At 34.5% G+C, this 22,983-nt stretch overlaps 2 protein-coding genes across 5 annotated transcripts; one reads left to right on the top strand and one right to left on the bottom strand.

Annotated features, from left to right (window-relative positions):
- Positions 1 to 1,350: 1,350 nt before the first annotated feature.
- On the top strand, positions 1,351 to 3,853 carry LOC131154171 (uncharacterized). Of its 4 annotated transcripts, none has more exons than XM_058106753.1 (5): positions 1,370 to 1,892; positions 1,975 to 2,029; positions 2,131 to 2,399; positions 2,571 to 2,596; positions 3,088 to 3,853. In XM_058106753.1, exons 3-5 carry the CDS (start codon positions 2,366 to 2,368, stop codon positions 3,658 to 3,660), a joined length of 633 nt encoding a protein of 210 aa, XP_057962736.1. In that variant the 5' UTR covers positions 1,370 to 1,892; positions 1,975 to 2,029; positions 2,131 to 2,365; the 3' UTR covers positions 3,661 to 3,853. The 4 variants fall into 4 exon arrangements, with proteins under 4 accessions (XP_057962737.1, XP_057962736.1, XP_057962735.1 ...); XM_058106755.1 differs by having other exon boundaries at positions 1,385 to 1,892; positions 2,192 to 2,399; XM_058106754.1 differs by having other exon boundaries at positions 1,351 to 1,892; positions 1,975 to 2,399.
- A 1,246-nt stretch (positions 3,854 to 5,099) lies between these two features.
- On the bottom strand, positions 5,100 to 7,185 carry LOC131154170 (ankyrin repeat-containing protein ITN1-like). Its single transcript, XM_058106751.1, has 2 exons — positions 6,667 to 7,185; positions 5,100 to 5,941 (listed from the first exon to the last, which is right to left on the bottom strand). The coding sequence occupies exons 1-2, from the start codon at positions 7,135 to 7,137 to the stop codon at positions 5,360 to 5,362; spliced, it is 1,053 nt and encodes a 350-aa protein (XP_057962734.1). The 5' UTR covers positions 7,138 to 7,185; the 3' UTR covers positions 5,100 to 5,359.
- Between the last annotated feature and the right edge of the window lie 15,798 nt (positions 7,186 to 22,983).

Raw genomic sequence — 22,983 nt, forward strand, 5'->3', positions numbered from 1 at the left:
ATCAAATTTTGACTAGTTATTTTTGATATTTTTACTTTCTTTTGTACAAATGGGAGCAAAGTCTTCGAAACTTAATTTTAATCACAAAAGACATTGACCTCCCTTAAGGTTTGGTAAAAAAAATATGACCTACTTTGAAATTTCAGAAATTTCAAGGATCTCTCCTAAGGTTTACCAAAAGACGCAAACCTGCGCTTATATCTTACAAGAACACGAGTATTTTTAGAGAATATTTGTATCTTTTTGCCTAACCTCGAGGTTTGTGGTATTTTGAACAATTAAAAAAGTAATGTAAGCATTTTTGAAACTTTAGAAATTGTCTTCACCTTTTTGCCAAATCTTACGCACGTGAATATCTTTTACCCAAATTTTAGTTAAATTATATAAAATCTTGTATGGAAATTGTGAATCATCTTTACATATATGTAAAATAAATTAAAAAGGTATGCCTAATTAGAATTGATCAGGTAGATTATCTTTGTCAAAGTTGCCGGAAAAAAATATTAAACAAAACTTAAAACCAATGATAGTTCAATAATTAACAAAGCAATCATAATGGAAAGATAATTTCAAATATTATGATACAAATATTAATTCCATTTCGATATGAGCATATAAAATAATTTTAAAAATAAGTACTTATTTAAGAACAAATCAATAGCACTTATTGATACAAATATGTAATTTAAATATTTTTATAATATATATTTATTTTTCAAGATGGAGATTAATATTTTGTGCATTTTTATTCTTATTTTCAATAAATAAGTAATAATAATGATAATAAATAATTTAATTATAAGAGTGAAGTAATACGTTGGTTTTATACTAGTAATCGAAATTTATTTTATATTTTAGCTAAAAATAAATATATATTTTTTAAAACGTTTTAAATGGAGACTAATTCCTTGTGTAGTCTTATTTTTATTTTTAATAAATAAATAAATAGTAATGATAATTAGTCATTTTTCAATAAAAAATAAAATTTTCCTTTCTTATCTAATTTTAAGATCTCAAAATATCACCTTAAAAATCTAAAACTATTTTTAAAAAATATTTCTACAAGGCTATAATTAGCATAAATATTCTAAAAATATCCTCATAACTATGAATAAATATTTTAAAAATTACTTATAATTTTTATAAAATAATATTTTTTTAGAGTTAGTAATTTTTAAAAATAATATATTTTAAAAATCTTATTTATTCATTTATTTATTTTGTCACATTGTATTTATAAGTAATATATAATTATTAGTCAAATTTCGCGGGGCACATTAGTAATAAAAAACAATACATGATGCCAAACTTGTCTTTTCACAACCTGTTCAACCCGTCTATCTAAATAGTGTACACTCGGATATTCCCCGAGTTTACACGGCACTAGCGTTGTCTCGTCTTTACCGGAAGGAAAAATCGACGATCAACCATGGCTGGAGTTTCTCAATTCAATCCCTCTAGCTGCATGGTCTTCTCTGCAACCTCACCGCAGCTTCAGTTCGGCTCCAAGCCCTCAATTTTTCCAATCAATTCGATCGGAATTGGGGAGAAAGTGACGAAGAGGGGTAGGGTTTCCTCCGTTAGGGTAAGGTAAATTTTTCGGGTCCGAGCGGCGGACGAGGACGAGGGGGGCCCGATTTGGGGGAGCCGGCCGAGGAGGGGGCGGGATCGGCGGTGGCGGTGGCGGAGGAGGAGAAACCTAAGGAGCCGAAGGAGATTAGCAGTTTGAAGAAAGCCTTGGTGGATTCGTTTTGCGGGACCGATCGTGGGCTGAGAGCCTCAAGCGAGACGAGGGCGGAGATTGTTGAGCTAATTACGCAGCTTGAGGCGAAGAATCCGACTCCGGCACCGACCGAGGCGTTGACTCTTCTTAACGGCAAATGGATTCTGGCGTAAGTTTGCAAAGAGATTTAAGATTTTTAATTAATTCAGGGAGTTCGATTGTGTTAATTGGTGCTTGTTTGTGATTATTAGTGGACTAAGAGTTACTCTTTCTTGGAATTCTATGGAGTTGAAATCCTGTGACTACGTAAGTGGTACACTTATTTTTCTTATAAGAAATACAGGTGTGATGTGATTCTATCGGAAGTATTGAAAAATAAATATGTTACATGTAACAATTCCTGTTAGAGAACACGAATTTATTGAAATTCAAATCCAAATTCATGCTCCAAACGCTGCGGAAGAGAAGATTCAATCTATTTTAGACGACGAAAGTTCCATCGTGAACGGGATGGGGATTGTTGGGAAAAGCTAATGTCACTATCAAGCGTATTCCATCCCTACTCAAATGGAAAGCTCGACTTAAATGATATTCAACTCGTCATGCCAATGAGTTAGCTCGTTTAACTGCCCGCAGAACGGGATGGGGATTGTTGGGGGAAAGCTCATGTCACTAAGTATTCCATCCCTACTCTTATTTCTCTTTAATTACACACCCTAATTTGCTTATATTTTATCTCTCAGCTCTAACTTCTCCCCTGCTTCCTGTGCTTCTTCCTCCCCTGCTTTTTTTCCTCTGCTCAACGTCTCTGATTTGCTGCTCTGTTCTGCGGCCATGGGAACCCAAGTCCCAGCTGATGACTACAAAAACAATGTAACTCTCTCTCTCTCTCTCTCTCAAATTTAATTGATAGGAAGAAAGAAAATTTAAGAAATTTGCACCCCACTTTTGCATTTATATATATCTTTATGTGTGTGTGTGTGTGTGTGTTTTAATAAAAATTAAACATATTTTCTTTTTAACAAACAACCCAATAAAAATATATATAAATTAATGTAGGCTATTATAATAAATACATTATTTATTATATTGTCCAAATTTAGATATAATCCTCATAAAGTTTATATAATTTTAAATTTCAAGTCTTGAAATTTATATTTTTAAATTTTAATATAAGGAAAGATACAATGTTGCAGATGTGGCTCATTTAAAAAATTTAATTTGAAGGCAATTTATTTTTACATGAATTTTAATATTTTCATTTATGCAATGAGATATCTAACACTCTTAATTAGTTATAAAATGTATTATATATTGATGAAATTCTAGTAAGTTACACTAATGTGTTAGCTGCCATGGCGCAGTGGCCGAGCAAGGACGACGACGCCGAACAGAGAAACGCGACAGAAAGCAAGCTGTACAAAGCTCTGATGGTGGGAGAAGAAGACAAGGTGGTGATTGAGCTGTGCAACCGCATGCCGGAGGGCCCATTCCACAGCATCACTGTCCACAGCGATAGCGTCCTCCACGTCGCCACCTACTTCAAGCGTAGCATCCTCGTCATCCGTCTGCTCCAGGAGTTCGTTGACCTCGCCAACGCCACCCGGCTTACCCGCCAGAACGACGTCGGAAACACCGTGCTTCACGAAGTGGCCACCACCAAGGCCGTCGCCGCCGCAGCGATTATGCTCGCGAACTCTCCGGAGTTACTGAGCGTGCCCAACCGCCTGGGGGAGACCGCGCTCTTTCGGGCTGCCCGGTATGGAAAGAAGGAGATGTTTGAGTTTTTAGCGGCGAGGGTGGCCGAGGCCGCCGAAGAGAATGAGGAATTTGACCTCAGACGCCATCTTCAGAGGGCCGACGGGACCACTGTTCTTCACATGGCTATTCTTGCCGAATACTTGTGTGAGTTCAACTTTTCCTGCAGTTTATGTTAATTTTACCGCGCTACCTTTAAACTAGAGGAAGCCATACGTCTGCAAGTAGTGATTTCTCAGTGCAAATACTTAAAGTTTCGCAAGGTTGGGTCAACACAAACAACACCTGTAAAAAAAATTTATATTTCATTTTCCTATTATTTTTTTATTTTAAAATAAAATCCAACTATAGGTGATAATCAAATTTTGATTCCACTATATTTTCCTTTACTTTCCCTAATATTTTCTAAATGATAAAAGGGCCTCTAGAAATTTTGTATTTCAAATTTTAGCCAAAACATATTGCTAAAAATGAGATTGATGTCTTTTGGGGTAGTGCAAGTATACATCAGCTGCAGGTTTGTCAAGGGGAACATTGTCATTGGTGAAAGTCGAGGAGATGTCACAGACCATTGATTCTAAGACTTTCAGAGTCCATAAATTTTGCTTAGTTTTCTGGATCACTCACTACTACTATTGTCAACGCTAATGCTAAATTTTGAAGCAACCACTCAAATTTTGTTTATTTGAAGTTAGCTCCCATGTAGCAGCAATTGAAGTGGGCGTAATCAGAAAAAAAAAAAATATATAAAAAATAAAAATTTAGCTGACTTGCATATTCAACATTAGTTTTTTTCTTCACTTGAGTGGGGGCTATAGCCACTTGGGCATGTGTGCATCGGCCCATGGTTCATACATGTTGTAAGTTGAAAGGACAAAGAACTAATAATCAAAGGTCATGTTTGAGAATTGGAGAACATTTCATACAAAGGTTTTTCATATTTTATGGTTTCTAGTGATTCCATGGAATTTGTTATATTCATCGCTGATGGTTCCTATTGTGATCCCCAAGAATGAATAATTTCTTGTGAAGAACTTTGGATGGGAGCAGCGTATTTGTTCTCGTCAAGGAAAGTAGCCCCTTATATAGCTATACTGCAAGAAGTAGATGGACCTGGTTTACGTAATTTTTTTTATTGTTGAAAATAATAGATGTGTATTGTCAAAATTAAATGTCATATTGATGTGTGAACTGAAGATTGGGTCCGTTAGTTCACACTATATTTCTTAATTTACTATGCATATTTATTTTTGATGATCTCGTTCGCACATTCCTTCTAATGTTTTAAATTTTTCTTTACATGCATAAAACTGCAAGGTTCATTAGACTATTCCTCCTTACCTTAGTTCTCGTTACAAGAAAACGCAATCTAAGCAGCACACCCAACAAAGAAATGGGGATGGACTAGCAGATAGAGACAAGCAAACAAGAAAGAAGATAAAACAAAACAGGAAAGCATTACAAGAAGAATCAAACCCAATTCAGTGAAGGTTGGCTACTTGCTTAGATGGTTTAGAACATTTCGACTTGGTTATAAAATATCGAGGCCCATACAAGAAAACAACTACATCAACAAACAGTAACATAAATACTCATGTTCCCCTTTGATGCTGAAGAAAAATGGTGTTTTCGGTAAAGTATTGTGCAAGTGTGGTATTAATATGGTATTTCACTTGGGTTTTTTTTCTCAAACGAGACTGGTTTGAGATGATGAAAGTTTTGTGGAGTCGATTTCAGCATGATGAGCTTTGGAGGATATTGCAAGAGATTGGGGTTCTCGACATTTGAACAAGTTGGAGATCAAATCTAGAATAGGTATGTGATCGAATCGAGGACAAGCGTCCACAATCTTCTTGACCATGTACATGAAAATTTTCGTCAGGGACAAGTAGAGTGGAAGATAGGACAGCACAAAGATGGTGGAAGATAGGACAGCACAAAGATGGTCACGGGAAGTAATGCCACTAAATACAGTGCAATTTTAGTCCATCTTTCTTCCTTATTGATCATGAGGGTGATAGTAGCTGCAAATGGCACCATCATCATGGACAATGAGAGGATTAGAAACGTGAATCCCAACATTAGCTTATGGGGGAGGGATTGCTCGAAATCTTGCAGTCGAAATGGAGAGGTGAGGATGGAGAGAAAGGTGATGATTGAGCTCATGGAGAATGTGAGGGAGAGGACATCAGTGAGGGTGAAGACCATAAAGAATGGCTGGTAAAGGAGAACGGGTAGGGCAGTGCTCTGGTTTGTGCCACCAGGATTGGTATAGGCAGCCGCAAAGGCCACAGTGGCAATGAGAACCACCACAATAATGCAGTTTTTAGAGGTTCTCTTCAACCATTCTCTAGCTTCCTTATGGAGCTCCTCATTGTTGGTAATGAATAGCTCTCCTGCAGTTTGCCATTTACAGTTGTAGTGTTTGATGAAATGCACATTTGAAATTTCCTTCACACGCTGCACAAAATACATGTAGTTAGAAATCACCTAGAAAAGAGGTTAACTTCCCTTCGCATATAAGTAGCTAAAATGTTTAATATTTTAAATTTTAATAACAAATTTGACTTCTACATGCTAGCATGCGAAGAATCGTATAAAACTTACAAAAAGTATTTCAATGCAATTGTTCATTGGGTTTCAATGAAAAATGAGTTCTTTAGTGCAAAGATGCCATATTAAAAAATATTCATGTAAGAAGAAGATGCATACACATAGTCGCATCATGTATTTTCTATTTGCAATTTTACTACCAGTTCCAAAGAATGAGAATATATTCACTCATTTTTCTTTTCCTTTTTAATACAAATAGTTAATAGTATAGATAGAAGACAACTATCATTATGTTAAAATGTAACAATAGATGGTGCCATTTTCAAACTTCGGGCAAAGTTTATTCATTTACGAACCTCAACAGTGGTCAAAGACTAGATTGTGGTAGGGAGCATGGATTTGAAGCTTAAAATTGAATTTGTGTTGATTTTTATGATGTTCAAATGAAATTTCTATTGTATTTTTCTAAAATCCATAAAAATTTGAATTTAAATTTTGGAATCCTAAGCTCTCAAAACTTTGTGTTAATGTTCAAGTTATTTATGTGTGTTTTGCCTTCATTGAATTGAATTCTCTTTATGATATGGTTTCAGCAATAATGAGTATTTGGTTATTAGAAATGCGTGCCTCACCTCGAACAGGTGCAACTCTTGTTGCAATTGGATTGCAGGGCTTCGGGTCTTCTCCTTCATATGTTTTTTCGTTTTCATACCAACCATATGTAGAATAGAGTTCCCTTGATTGTCAATCTTCCTTATAAGCCTCCTCATCGGTGTTTCCATCCTCTCCAAATGGTCTAAAACCTTCATTTGCCTGTGCCTAATGGCTACATGCAACACATTCCTTCCCTTGGCGTTAATATGCTCCACAGCCTGAGGGTACATTTTTAGTATTTCTTCCACAATCTCCACGCAACCTGACTTTGTTGCCAAAACCAACGCAGAGTTATCATTCCACACAATACTACTTCTTTGGTCTGGGTTTTCTTCTTCTTTTTCTTGTTTTTCCACCCATTGAGTTGGGGAATGATGCATTGAGTTTGAGGACCCTTCTCCTTTTGCCTGTGATGCATTTACACTGGACTTTGTTTTAGCTACTGGCATTGGGCTTTCTCGTGGATCTCTACAAAATTTGTGTATCTTGGGCTTGCTCCAACCTATTAAAGGGTATGTTTTTTTCCATGACATGTCTTTTGCTATTAGGAGCTTGGCTAGTCTGAAAGCTGAATCATGCCTTTGTTTCTCCTTTCTGATGACTTCAAGCATGGGCAATCTGCAACATGATTTTACTACATGCACAGAAAACTAAAGTTAGTAATTAGCACACATCAACCACACACACCTCTTTAATTAGGCACCACCGATTTTGAACTCCAACAACCTAAAAGAGAATGCGTCACATGTATGTTGACACACCCTTTCTTAGGCCATGAGTAATTTGTTGGACACAATCTGTGACGCATCAATACCATAATTTGTACGTAGAATGTATGAAGTATGGTGAATCAAAATATATCATGCAACATACCAGATTTCCACTTGTTAACTTGCGTACTTGGCCCCTTGTCATTTTGTTGGGTTGGATCATTGGTTGAGACTCCTTAAAAAAGTGAAAGCATAAGAAAAAACAAAAGAAAACAAAGTTTGGGTAGAAGCGTTTGCATTTGAGCTAGTTTGGTAAATGTAATGTTGGTGAAAAGCATGAAGAGTGAGGGTAATAAAAAATTAACTTTTTTGTAATTCTAAAAAACATTATACATAAAAAATAAAATCGGTTTTCACTAGTGAATTGGAGGTTCTCAAGGAAAAAATTATTGAAAAAAGAAAAGTGGCTTAATATACGTACTAGTGTAGATGAGCTGCTTTATGAAACCTTGCTTCATGGAGCTTTTGAATGTTGTAGCATTACGTGCGAGGAGTTGAAGACCTGTCATATGATCTCCATCTTGTTGCCCAACTAGATACTCATATTTGCTTGCTATCAAATAGGCCAAGTCTGTTTCATAGTTTCCATAAAAGTATTGCCATCAGTAGAAGTATTAAAAAATAAAATATTTGTTGTCACGGGTTGATCGACTTGATGAGCAAGTAGGGCGGGGCACATAATTCCTACATTGACCTGTCTGCTCACTACGTCAATTCGCGACCATTACAGTTAGACAATTATAAATAAAATGTCGCATACAAGTAAGATAAAGGAACGCAAGTTATGCAAAATTAATTGAGAAAGTAGTTAATTAATACATCCCCATACGTAATTGTATTTTCTCTAATTTTGAAAAAAATAAAAGGTTACTCAAGCATTCTAAAAAATACATTTGAATTTTTTTTATTAATTTCATTAGAAAGTTTACTCATAAAAACAATACCTATTTAAATTGGTTTCAATAACATGATTTCATTTCACTCAACTAGAACCATTTTTCTAAATTCTCAAATATTTATAAATATGTCAAATTATTTTCTAATTTTTCATGCATTGCTCCCCGTGAGACCCATTTATCTTTAACTTGTATTGTAATTAAGGAATAATTCATGCACGTAAGATGTGAAATTATGTATGCGTGTGTGTGCGTGCACGCTACCAAATTCTTATTATATTTTGCATTATTTAATAATTAATCTTTCCTTTCCAAAATAAAAAAATAACATAAACTGCAGGAAAAGTTGCACTCACCCAAGGAGTTTTTTTCTGTTTTATCCCTTTTTTTAAAAAATATATTAAAGAATATTTTTTCTAGGAAAATATTTTTCGGAATAACTTTGACGTAATCTCGCTACTTGGAGTAACGAGATTTAAGCAAATCTCGCTACTTGAAATAGCGAGATTTGTCACGTGTCATTTCCATAAAAAAATATTATTTAATATATATTTTTCAAAAATGATAAATCGGGAAATAAATTATTCTGCGTAATAAATTAGGAAATAAATTCTTTTAATATATATTTTTTAAAAAATGATAAATCGGGAAATAAATTCTTATACGTAATAAATCGATTTATTATTATAATAATAATAAATGATAAATTTATTTCCTGATTTCTTTTTTTTTAAATATATTAAAAAAATTTATTGCATAATAAATTTGAAATTTGAACTTTATGTAAATTACCAATTTTAATTGTAGCTGAAATTAATATATATATATATATATATATATATATATATTGACACAACAAAAAAAATACTTTAATATTTATTTTAAGAAAACATTTGCGTCTCTCCCCATTTTATATTTATTAATTTAAGAAATAATAATAAAAAGTTATGAAGATTTATTCAAATTTTAAAATACAAAATCATTTATAAAACTATTATGTACTATATATATATATATATATATATATATTACACTATTTTAAAATTTTCTAAAATATTCATATAATTATTTTTAATTCTTACCTTGTATGCATTGCTTTGGTTCTTTAATTTTTTTTAAAAAAAAAATTCCAAAAACTGATAATTTAATTGAATTAAAATATCCCCTAATTTTTTTTATTTTTTATTACGCATAATTTTAATATGTATGGATCTTTTGGAATATCTCAAGTGACGCCAAACCACCTAATTAATCTCAATAATTAAAATTTAAAGTATGGTATCATTTTTATTTTTTTATATTCATTTTTGTATAATGAAGAAGCAGTTTATCACAAAAAAATCTGGTATTGAAGTAAATATTAAAGTAATTTTTTTTGTTGTGTCAATATATATACATATATATATATATATTAATTTAGTGTACAATTAAAATTGGTAATTTAAATAAAATTCAAATTTTCAATTTATTATGCAATAAATTCTTTTAATATATATTTTTTAAAAATGATAAATCAGGGAATTTTAACAAAATAAGAGTTAGAAATTTTAAAAACAATAAGAGAAAGAATTATATTTTGTATTATTTCTCGATTTATTACGCAGGAAATTTATTTCTTGATTTATCATTTTAAAAATATATATATTAAAAGAATTTATTTTCCTATTTATTATGCAGGAGATTTTTATTTCCTGATTTTATCATTTTTTAAAAAAATATATATATTAAATAATATTTTTTTGGAAAAAAAATTTTCAAAATGACACGTGGTTAAATCTCGCTACATATATATTTTTTTAAAAAGGACAAATGGGGAAAAAACTCCTCACCCAAGTGTTCAGCAAGAATAGCCATGTGAAGAACAGTGGTCCCGTCGGCCCTCTGAATATGGCGTCTGAGGTCAAATTCCTCATTCTCTTCGGCGGCCACGGCCACCCTCGCCTCTAAAAACTCAAACATCTCCTTCTTTCCATACCGGGCAGCCCGAAAGAGCGCGGTCTCCCCCAGGCGGTTGGGCACGCTCAGCAACTCCGGAGAGTTCGCGAGCATAATCGCTGCGGCGGCGACGGCCTTGGTGGTGGCCACTTCGTGAAGCACGGTGTTTCCGACGTCGTTCTGGCGGGTAAGCCGGGTGGCGTTGGCGAGGTCAACGAACTCCTGGAGCAGACGGATGACGAGGATGCTACGCTTGAAGTAGGTGGCGACGTGGAGGACGCTATCGCTGTGGACAGTGATGCTGTGGAATGGGCCCTCCGGCATGCGGTTGCAGAGCTCAATCACCACCTCGTCTTCTTCTCCCACCATCAGAGCTTTGTATAGCTTGCTTTCTGTCTCGTTTCTCTGTTCGGCGTCGTCGTCCTTGCTCGGCCACTGCGCCATGGCAGCTAACACATTAGTGTAACTTACTAGAATTTCATCAATATATAATACATTTTATAACTAATTAAGAGTGTTAGATATCTCATTGCATAAATGAAAATATTAAAATTCATGTAAAAATAAATTGCCTTCAAATTAAATTTTTTAAATGAGCCACATCTGCAACATTGTATCTTTCCTTATATAAATATTTAAAAATATAAATTTCAAGACTTGAAATTTAAAATTATATAAACTTTATGAGGATTATATCTAAATTTGGACAATATAATAAATAATGTATTTATTATAATAGCCTACATTAATTTATATATATTTTTATTGGATTGTTTGTTAAAAAGAAAATATATTTAATTTTTATTAAAACACACACACACACACATAAAGATATATATAAATGCAAAAGTGGGGTGCAAATTTCTAAAATTTTCTTTCTTCCTATCAATTAAATTTGAGAGAGAGAGAGAGAGAGAGAGAGAGAGAGAGAGAGAGAGAGAGAGAGAGAGAGGAGTTAAATTGTTTTTGTAGTCATCAGCTGGGACTTGGGTTCCCATGGCCGCAGAACAGAGCAGCAAATCAGAGACGTTGAGCAGAGGAAAAAAAGCAGGGGAGGAAGAAGAATAGGAAGCAGGCAGGGGAGAAGTTAGAGCTGAGAGATAAAATATAAGCAAATTAGGGTGTGCATTTAAAGAGAAATAAGAGTAGGGATGGAATACTGGTGCTCGATAGTTACGTTTTTTGCGGATGCACTCTTTAGTCAGATGTCCACACGACATCTATTATAGACGACGAAAGTTCCATCGTGAACGGGATGTGGATTGTTGGGAAAAGCTAATGTCACTATCAAGCGTATTCCATCCCTGCTCAAATGGAAAGCTAATGTCACTATCAAGTCGTATTCGATCCTGCTCAAATGGGAAAGCATTTGATCTCATGTCTTCAGAGGGCCGACGGGACGACTGTTCTTCCCAGTGCAAATCCTTGAAGTTTCGCAAGGTTGGGTCAACACAAACAACACCTGTAAAAAAAATTTATATTTCATTTTCCTATTATTTTTTATTTTAAAATAAAATCCAACTATAGGTGATAATCATATTGGGGGATAAAAATGGTAACAAAAATACATAAAAAACTAATAGTATTTGTTTGTGCCTATGATTGAGCTTTGTCATCACTAATTTTTATTGAATATAATTATTCCTTCTAATTAATTTTTTTATTTTGAAAAGAAAAGATTACTTATTAAATAATATCAAATGTAATAAGAATTTGGCAGTGTGCACACACACACATATGTAATTTCACATCTTACGTGCATGAATTATTCCTTAATTACAATACAAGTTAAAGATAAATGTGTCTCACGGGGAGTTGGACAATGCACGAAAAATTAGAAAATAATTTGATATATTTATAAATATTTGAGAATTTAGAAAAAATGGTTCTAGTTGAGCGAAGTGAAATCATGTTGCTGAAACCAATTTAAATAGGTATTGCTTTTATGAGTAAACTTTCTAATGAAATTAATAAAAAAAAAAAAAATTCAAATGTATTTTTTAGAGTGCTTGAGTTACCTTTTTTTTAAAAAAAAAAATTTAGAGAAAATACAATTACGTATGGGGATGTATTAATTAACTACTTTCCCAATTAATTTTGCATTACTTGAGTTCATTTATTTTTAGTTGTATGCGACATTTTATTTATAATAGTCTAACTGTAATGGTCACGGATTGACGTAGTGAGCAGACAAGTCAATGTAAGAATTATGTGCCCCGCCCTGCTTGCTCATCAAGTCGATCAACCCGTGACAACAAACATTTTATTTTTTAATACTTCTATTGATGACAATACTTTTATGGAAAATATGAAACATACTTGGCTTATCTGATAGCAAGCAAATATGAGCATCTAGTTGAACACAAGATGGAGATCATATGACAGGTCTTCAACTCCTCGCATGTAATGCTACAACATTCAAAAGCTCCATGAAGCAAGGTTTCCTAAAGCAGCTCATCTACACTAGTACGTGTATTAAGCCACTTTTCTTTTTTCAATAATTTTTTTGATTGAGAACCTACCGAGTTTATTTTTTATGTATAATGTTTCATAGAATTACAAAAAAGTTAATTGTTTATTATCCTCACTCTTCATACTTTTCACCAACATTACATTTACCAAACTAGCTCAAATGCAAACGCTTCCACGCCAACTTTGTTTTTTTTTTTTTTGTTTTTTCTTATGCTTTCACTTTTTTAAGGAGTCTCAACCAATGACTCAACTCAACAAAATGACAAAGGGCCAAGTACGCAAGTTAACAAGTGGAAATCTGGTATGTTGCATGATACATTTTGATTCACCATACTTCATACATTCTACGTACAAATTATGGTATTGATGTGTTGCAGATGGCCTAAGAAAGGGTGTGTCGACATACATGTGACGCATGCTCTTTTAGGCTGTTGGAGTTCAAAATCGGTGGTGCCTAATTAAAGAAGTGTGTGTGGTCGATGTGTGCTAATTACTAACTTTTGTTTTGTGTGCATGTAGTAAAATCATGTTGCAGATTGCCCATGCTTGAAGTCATTAGAAAGGAGAAGCAAAGGCATGATTCGACTTTGAGACTAGCCAAGATACTAATAACTAAAGATATGTTATGGTAAAAAAACATACCCTTTAATAGGTTGGAGCAAGCCCAAGATACACAAATTTTGTAGAGATCCATGAGAAAGCCCAATGAGACTAGCAGTAACGACTCGAAAAATAATAGTATTTAAATAATAAAGAGGGAGGAAAGATCGCACTTTGGAGATAGTTATATTTTCGAGGAATTTACGAGGGCCTCGTCGATGAATACAGGGGATTCGTCGACGAGGGTACAATAGGACCTCGTCGATAAGGGCGAGCTTCGTCGATGAGAAAATACCGAGAGAAGAATTTGGGCTACTATGAATTTTGTCAACAAAGGATAAGGTTCGTCGACGAATTCCCTTAAGGACTCGTCGACGAGATGACGTGGCTCGTCGACGAATTTCGCAGTATAAATAACCCTAAAATCATTTTAATCACAGAAAATCAGCCGCAAACCCTCTCCTCTCTCTCTCTCTCTCTCTCTCTCTTCTACGACCTCTCCCTCTTCTCTCTTCGATTTTGGCCTCGTCATTCACCAGATCGACGATCTGAGGACACCACGACGCTCCTGGAGGAGTTCTCTTCAAGTCTGCCGGAACGGATCGTTGGTGAAACGAAGTTAGAATTTATCCTAAATCTAGGGTAAGGTCTTTTATTTAGTTTTTGGCCTTCTGACAGTTGTAGGAAATGATGTAGGCCAAGAAATATGGATGTTTTGTTCTGGAATTTATGGTTTTCAGGGTGTTGAGTGGAGAACCTTGCGGGTGTTGGACCCATTATAGTAGGGGATTTTTAGCAGGAAACAGGTAAGGGAAATATGTTATGTTAGGTTATTTGAGAATGTTTTTAGTATAAAATTATAAATGTTCCACCATAGTGTTGTTTACAATAGAGATTTATACAGTTTATCAAATATGATTAATATGTTTTAAAATTACTGTGTGGCTTGAGAATATAGATACAGTATAGAAACATGTTTTACAGTATTTTTCAGAGATGTATTTTACAGAACATACAGAGAATGTATTTTACAGCAATTACAGAAATACCATAATTATACAGTTTTACAGTACCATGACATACAAGATTTATAGTTAGTTACAGAAATACAGTTGATATAGATACAGTTTTCCACGGCGTTATGATTTATACAGTTATTACAGAATCATGGTAAAACAGATAGTTGTATAGAGAAATGTATTATATAGTATCAGACCCTATTGGACCATACAGTTTACAAGGCATGGTACCGTAGTTACATACAGTTTATAGAGTGCAACCACCTATGTAGATAATACGTGATATAAATGTCGATCACATAGGGCCCACGAGTGGACACGCTCCCCATCAGATATGGGTTGAGGAAGGCTGATCAGACTATGGAGTATAGTGATTTATTCCTGGTTGGCCAGCTAGGGTAAATCCCGCCTACGGACCGCACAACCCTGTCATGAGGGGTTAAATCATGACATACAGTTATCCACAGGGAAGTTTACAGTTATTATTATATTTATACAGTTTTACAGAAACAAAAAATATATATACATATATTATCAGTATTTTGATTAGAAACCTAAAGTACAGAAATGTTAAGCAACAAGTAAAAGATGAAGATTATATTAATGGCATTGTGCTTTACAGATTCAGTGATACATGACTACATAGTAATAGATTTTCACAGTATTGTAACTCATTTGTCACACACTAGTAATAGCATATTTCGTCTTACTGAATTTTGGGTCAACCCAGTGTTGAATTATTTTTCAGGTGAGCCAATTGGGCGAGCGGATCAGGCTCGCAGATAGAGGGGCCACCATACTATCCTATGAGTGAGTGATATATTTTTGGGTGTAATTTTGTATATCCCTCACGAGTTGAGGGTATTTGGGGAACAGTACTATATGTATGTTTCGGGAAACCTGTTAACATTCTGGTATTGTATATAATTATATATGGATATGTTTATTTGATTTTCGCTTCTCGCTGCTTAGGTTGATGATTGGGTTCAATCCAGTGTGGTATCAGAGCATGTTAAATTTCATAATAAAATATAAAAAAAACCATATAAATAGCAGGTCGTTACAGTAGCTAAAATAAAGTTTAGTGTAAATGCATCACCGGCCAAAGGAGAGGTCCTCAAACTCAATGCATCATTCCCCAACTCAATGGGAGGAAGGAGAAGAAGAAGAAGAAAACCCGGACCAAAGAAGTAGTATTGTGCAGAATGATAACTCTGCGTTGGTTTTGGCAACAAGGTCAGGTTACGTGGAGATTGTGGAAGAAATACTAACAATGTACCCTCAGGTTGTGGAGCATATTAACGCCAAGGGAAGGAATGTGTTGCATGTAGCCATTAGGCACAGGAAAATGAAGGTGTTAGACCATTTTGAGAGGATGGAAACAAGGATGAGGAGGCTTCTAAGGAAGATTGACAATCAAGGGAACTCTATTCTACATAGGGTTGGTATGAAAATGAAAAAACATATGGAGGAGAAGACCCCAAGCCTTGCAATCCAATTGCAACAAGAGTTGCACCTGTTCGAGGTGAGACACGCATTTCTAATAACCAAATACTCATTATTGCTGAAACCAAATCATAAAGAGAATTCATTTCAATGAAGGCAAAATGGACATAATTAACTTGAACATTAACACAAAGTTTTGGGAGCTTAGTATTCAAAACTTGAATTCAAATTTTTTATGGATTTTAGAAAAATACAATTCAAATTTCATTTGAACATCATAAAAATAAGCACAAATTCAATTTTAAGCTTCAAATCTATGCTCCTTACCACTATCTGAGTCTTTGACCTCTGTTGAGGTTCATAAATGAATAAACTTTGGTCGAAGTTTGAAAATGACACCATCTATTACATTTTAACTAATGATAATTGTCTTCTATCTATACTGTTAACTAATTGTATTAAAAAGGAAAAGAAAAATGAGTGAATATTCTCATTCTTTGGAATTGGTAGAAAAATTGCAAATAAAAAATACATGATGCGTCTATGTGTATGCATCTTCTTCTTACATGAATATTTTTTAATATGACATCTCTGCACTAAAGACTCATTTCTCATTAAAACCCAGTGAACAATTGCATTGAAATACATTTTGTAAGTCCTATACGATTCTTCGCATGCTAGCATGTAGAAGTCAAATTTGTTATAAAAATCTAAAAAATCAAACATTTGAGCCACTTATACGCGAAGGGAAGTTAACCTCTTTTCTGGGTGATTTATAACTACATGTATTTTGTGCAGCGTGTGAAGTAAATTTCAACTATGCATTTCATCAAACACTACAACTGCAAATGGCAAATTGCAAAAGAGCTATTCATTACCAACAATGAGGAGCTCCATAAGGAAGCTAGAGAATGGTTGAAGAGAACCTTTGAAAACTGCATCATCGTGGCGGTTCTTATTGCCATTGTGGCCTTTGTTGCTACCCATACCAATCCTAGTGGCCCAAACCAGAGCAGCAGCGTACTCGTTCTCCTTTACCAACCATTCTTTATGGTCTTCACCCTCACTGATGTCCTCTCCCTCACCTTCTCCATGAGCTTAGTCATCACCTTCATGTTTTTGTATTAACCTAGCTTCATGACCTATCTACTGTGGTAGGTCGACCCAAGTAATAATGGGGCAATAGTGGACTCTGAATTGGGTTTGGTCCAAATAAGTTCAAGTGTAGCATTTGAAGTGTCCTAGTAGTGGAGATCTCTTTCTTCTTCTTAAAACTTGTTCTTGCTTGTTTTCCTTGTTGGCATGTATCACAGATTTTATCTTTCACAAATTTAGTCTTAGGTAGTCCCTTAACTAATTCTTTCTTAGCTAGCTTTGAGATTAAATCCATGTTTGCGTGTCCTAGTCTCCTTTGTCAAATCCAATTTATTTCATTCATAACAGATAAGCACATCACACTCTGTGAAGTTAAGTTATCAAAACTTGTGGTGTATATGTTTTCATGACGCTTAGCAATTAACATTATCTTATTATCAGTTTTGTTTTCAACTATGCACTTGTCATGTTCAAATGATACTTTGTAGCATTTATCACATAGTTGACTTATGCTCAATAAATTGTGCTTTAAACCTTCAACTAATAAAACATCATCAATAATGAGTGAGGAATCATTACCAACTTTACCGACACCTGTGATCCTTCTCTTAGCATTATCTCCAAAAGTAACAAACCCTTCATCCTTAAGTATGATGGATGTGAATTTTTCTTTATCTCCGGTCATGTAGCGTAAGCATCCGCTATCCATATACTATCTATCTTTTGAGGATGCGGATTTTAAGCAAATCTGCAAGACACAATTAAACAACTAGCTTTGGTACCAAGATTGTCTTGGATCCAGGAGGGTTAGTGCTAGATTGACCTTTGACCTTCCATACTTTCGTAATTTTTACATCTTTATTTTTGAAAGGACAGTCGAATTGTATGTGACCCAACCTTCTACATTTAAAGCATGTAGTATATCTATAATGATTCTTAGTTGGAACAAATGACTTTGATTCTTTTGTAAAATACCCCATGTAAAGATGTCTTTTCTTTATATTTTCTTTACTAGTAAAATCGAGCCCTTCTTTTTTTAGAGAATTTCTTTGAGATCCTAAGAACTTTTCAAAATTCTTTTGTCCTTCAGTAAATTTACAGATAATTTCATATTTATCTTTCAAGTCCTTTTCTAACTCCTCAATTTTCAAATCTTTATGTTTTATAAAGAGATGCATGGGATTCATTTTGGTGTTCAACTAGATTTGAAAGTTCTTTGACTTTGCTTCTTAACTTAGAAATTTTCTTTGTTTTCTTCTCAAGCATTTTAATAGTGTACAGGTATTCTTGTTTCAGTTCATCATATGAAATCATATCATTTTCATTTTCATATTCACTAGAATAGTATGAAGATGATGAAAAAGATGATTGTACATCAAGTTCATCATGTGCCATTAGACACAAATTGGCAACTTCGTCGTCACTGGATTCAGATTCTGAACTGCTAGTGTTGTGTGTATCTCAGCCGACCTTCAGCGCCTTCTTCTTTTTCTTTGAAGCTTTTATGAGCTTGGGGCACTTAGGCTTGATGTGTCCAACTTCTCGGCAATTGTAGCATGTTGGTGGATCCTCCTTCTTTTTCTTCATGCTTTGATCTCCTCTTTTCGATTTAGAGTTCTGGAATTTTCTATTGAACTTTTTGTTCTTCTTCAAGAACTTCCCAAACTTCTTTGTTAGCAAGGCCATGTCATCATCTGTTTCGGAATTGCTTCCTTCACTTGAATAGCTTGATGATACCTTAAGTGCAGTGACCTTCTTAGCTTTGCTTTGCTCATTTTTCCTCTCGTTAATTGCCAGCTCATAGGTGATGAGTGATCCAATGAGTTCGTCCACTGGCATGTCCTTGATATTTCTCCCTTCTGCTATTGCCGTAGCTTTTGCTTCCCACACTAGAGGCAATCCCTTGAGTATTTTCCTAATCAACTCATAAGTAGGGTAAGTTTTTCTAAGAGCATTTAAAAAGTTAATGATGTGTGTGAATCTGGTGTACATGGATTGTATAGATTCATCAGTTGTCATTTTAAATGCTTCATATTCACTAGTGAGCATGTCTATCCTACTATCCTTGACTTCCTTAGTGCCTTCATATGTAACTTCTAATTTTTCCCAAATTTCTTTAGCTGAGTTACATGCCATTACCCTATTAAATTCATTGACATCTAATGCACAGAAAAGTATATTCATGGCAGTGGCATTAATTTGAACTGACTTCCAATCCTCTTCAGTATATTCATCTTCAGTTTTAGGTACATTAATCTTATCAATTACTTTCATGGGAATGTGATTTCCCTTAGTCACAATTTTCCAAACCTTCCAATAGGTTTCTAATATGTGTAATTTACACCACAGAAAATGGGTGGTTTAATGGATGAGTGTTCCTCACCGAATGGAGTTACACCAATGTGTGTCATGTGAACGTTTTACAAATTAACTATCAAGTCTATGTAAACCCGTTCTGACACCAAATGTTGAATTAGGTGTAATCCCAAGAGGGGGGGGGGGTGAATTGGGTGTTTAAAAAATTCTAAGACACTTAGTTACCTTTTAAACCCTTCTTATAAATTTACCAACAACTTCTTGTTACTCAATTATGTATGTGTATGTTTATTCAACCTATACATGCAATATACCCAAATTTAAATACAATGCTGAAAATAAACAGTAAAAGGAAGAGAGAAGACAAACACAGTTTTATGAGGTTCAGCCGACTTGGCCTACGTCCTCGTCTTGAGCAACCACTTAAGGATTCACTAAAACCCTGCTCCTTAAAGTGGGATGGAGCTTCTCTTACAATCCGTTGCTTACAAGAGGCACAACTTCCTCCTACTCTGCTGCTTACAAGAGATACAACTCTCTCCTTACACACCGGTTCACACACCGAACCGTGTATATAATAAAATCTGGAAAACAACACTCAAAAACAATACTTCTAACAAAAGCTTGTGAGTACAATTCAATTTCCTAGCACATTAACATATGATATAACTTGAAACTCATGAATGTATGAAAAACGATACAATCGTTTTTTGTATGATATGTTTCAACACACAAATCCCTATTTAACCACAACTCCCAAGTAAAGAGATATTTGAAATGCCTTGGAGTCAACTAAGGTTCTTGATTCACTTTGTAAAGATGCACAAGTATGTTTGATGTGAGCTAGTTAACAAAAACTTTGTCTTAAATACAAACTCAATCAAAATCACAAAGTTTTAATTGATGTATTCAATCACAATTTGAGTATATTAATTTTCAGAAAATATCCTTCAATTAATTGTATGGTTCTAAGTACCAAGGATATTTAATCAAGCTTTAATATATCTAAAATATAAATCTTTTAGAAAACACACACCTAAATCAAACCTTTCAAACAATCACACACCATAAATCAAATAATGATCTTGTTTAAAATAGCTATGTATATGTATAGATACTTTCAAGATCACCTTTTTAATCAAACTAGGTTTTTCAATGATAAGCTCTTTGAAAAATATATGTATATTTATATGCTCTTAAATCAAAATTCAATCAACCAAGTTAAATAACCTTTCTCAAGTAATGATCTCTTCAAAAATTAATTTTTATACGAATAAGCACACTCAAGATCAAAACTTTTCCAATGCTAGTCAAGAACAAGCAATGAGATGAGATGAAAAGTTCGTAAGACTAATAACTTGAAAAACAAAATCTCAATACTAGATTGAAGTACAGTAGAGTAAACAAGTTCCCTTTGAGAATCTGAGTTGATTTGCCCAAGCTTGAAGAATAGAGATTGAAGTGTAGGCAATTCTATAGCATTAAAAGTAGATTTTCAACGTTCTTGCAACAAGGTGTGTTCTTCTCTTTCTTGTGTGTCTAACCTCTTGTTCTAGGGTTTAGATATTCAGAATATATAGTATATTACCCTTAGGATTGATTTCAGTCATTGGATCAATAAAATAGCTCGCAAGTCTTTTTAATAAAAATCTGAATTTTAAGTTTCCCGCAGGTTTAGGCAATCGAAGTAGGGGTCAGGCTCCTGAAGTGGCAACTTCAGGCACCTAAGGTTCTAGGGTCATGTGACCGAAGTACCTCTGTCAAGTTCTGTCTTTCCCATTTAATTCTTTAGGCTACCGAACTTAATCTTCAGGCTACCAAAGAAATTTTTCAGGCGCTTGAGGTTGAGTTCAGGCTACCGAAGTCCCCTTTTTCTCACCTATTCATTTCCAGTTTTAAATTTTGCCTTGATTTTTTGCTTGGGTCATTTATAAAACAAGTTTTCCATAATTTTAAAAAAATTTTCTAAGCTCATGTAAGTTCTCTAATGATGTACATGAAATGCATGAATTCTAAAATCATTTTAAGTTATGTTGAACCTCAAATCAAATCATACAAAAATGTAAGTACATGAGTTCTAAATACCCATTCTCAAGATATTCTTGAACTTTGCCACTTGTGTTGACCTTATAGGTCACACCCTGGTTTTGATAATGACAAATACTCTTGTATTTAATAAATATCTAGTTCATGTGCAAGTTCATATTAGCATATCATTAATGGCACGTGAAAGCTCAAAGCTTGAAGACAATCTCATGCTCTTAATTGTAATAATTTTTAGTGAAATCTGTCTGTAATAGTAATTAGGGTATTCGGTTTGTAATAAAGCACACACATCACATGAATGGTTTATTTTGTAAGCTCAAACCAGATACAAACCAAAAATAACCATAGAAAGACCTTAGGGTTTTCCTTTCGGTCGACCGACACTGGACTTTTTCAGTGTCTCTATTTTGGACCCAAGTGACCCTAAGACACACACATGTTCACATATATTTTCTAGGTACTTGAATAGGGCTTGTTTGCTTCAATACGGGACCGAAATGCACACACGATGCACTTTCGGTCGACCAGCCAAGCTAGTTCATTTTGGCCTGGTCGACCGAAACTCCTTGGAGTCAAAGTTTGACCACCCGGTCGACTAGAAAAGGTAGTTCAAAAGGCCCTGGTCGACCGAAACTCCCTTGGGTCAATGATTGACCACTCGGTCGATCGAAACTGGTAGTTCAAAAGGCTCTGGTCGATCGAAACCCTCCTGGGTCAACAGTTGACCATCTGGTCGACCGAGAACATTTGTTCTCCAACTACCTGGTCGACCGGAGGGTCCTCAGAAGAATTCCCAGCGGTCTGGTCGACCGAACCAGGCAGTTCAAAATGCCCTGGTCAATCGAAACTCGAAAAATTGGGAAATCACCCTCTCCGGTCGACCGAGCCTTTCAGTTCAAAAGTCCCCTGGTCGACCAAACCATTTAAGTCCTAGTCGACCGAAACACTTCTGGTCGACCGGATCTCTCGGGTTGCTCCTATTTTTTTACCACGGTTAATAATTTTAAATAGGGTTAAATTGTTTTAAGTGTCATTAAACTTTTCCAATAGTCCCTAATAGGTCTCCAACGGTCAAAATTTTCAGTATGTCTATATATACTCTTTCATTTGGTGGATTAATCATCAATTAGCAAAAAGGATTAAGAAAATCTCTTTCAAGCAAAAATACTTTCTTTTGATTCCCATTTGCTCATACCTTTCTTACAAACACTCTAGCTTACTTCTTCAAGTTTGAAATCATTTGTAAGTGCTTTGAGTGTATATTCTAAAAGGTTTTGCTCTCATTGTTTGAAGTGGTTGAATCGATTTTTCTCTCTAGAGCATAACCTAAGTTTTCTTAGGAGGCTTTGCTAATAAGCCTACCCTAAGAAGACTTGTGGTAAACTTCCGAGTGTTGCATTATCATTGCAATATCTTTGGAAGTTTATATTTATTTTTGGTTTGCAAAAACATATTTCAAGCTTACTCAAATATCTTGTGGAATTTATTGAACTATTTGTGAAAAGATATTTGTGCTTGTTACACTAATCTTTGTGGTAATATTTATACAAGTATATATATCATTTGCCGAAAACAAAGATTATTTATTTTGCAATCCAAGCATGTACACATTTGTGTGATTGAGATATTCTCCGATTGATATTCTTGAGGCTTGCTTGGTGGTTTGTGTAAACATGTTTGATTGAATATTTTGAGATACA

The sequence above is a fragment of the Malania oleifera genome, chromosome 4, assembly GCF_029873635.1.
Source record: "Malania oleifera isolate guangnan ecotype guangnan chromosome 4, ASM2987363v1, whole genome shotgun sequence".
Taxonomy (NCBI): domain Eukaryota; kingdom Viridiplantae; phylum Streptophyta; class Magnoliopsida; order Santalales; family Ximeniaceae; genus Malania; species Malania oleifera.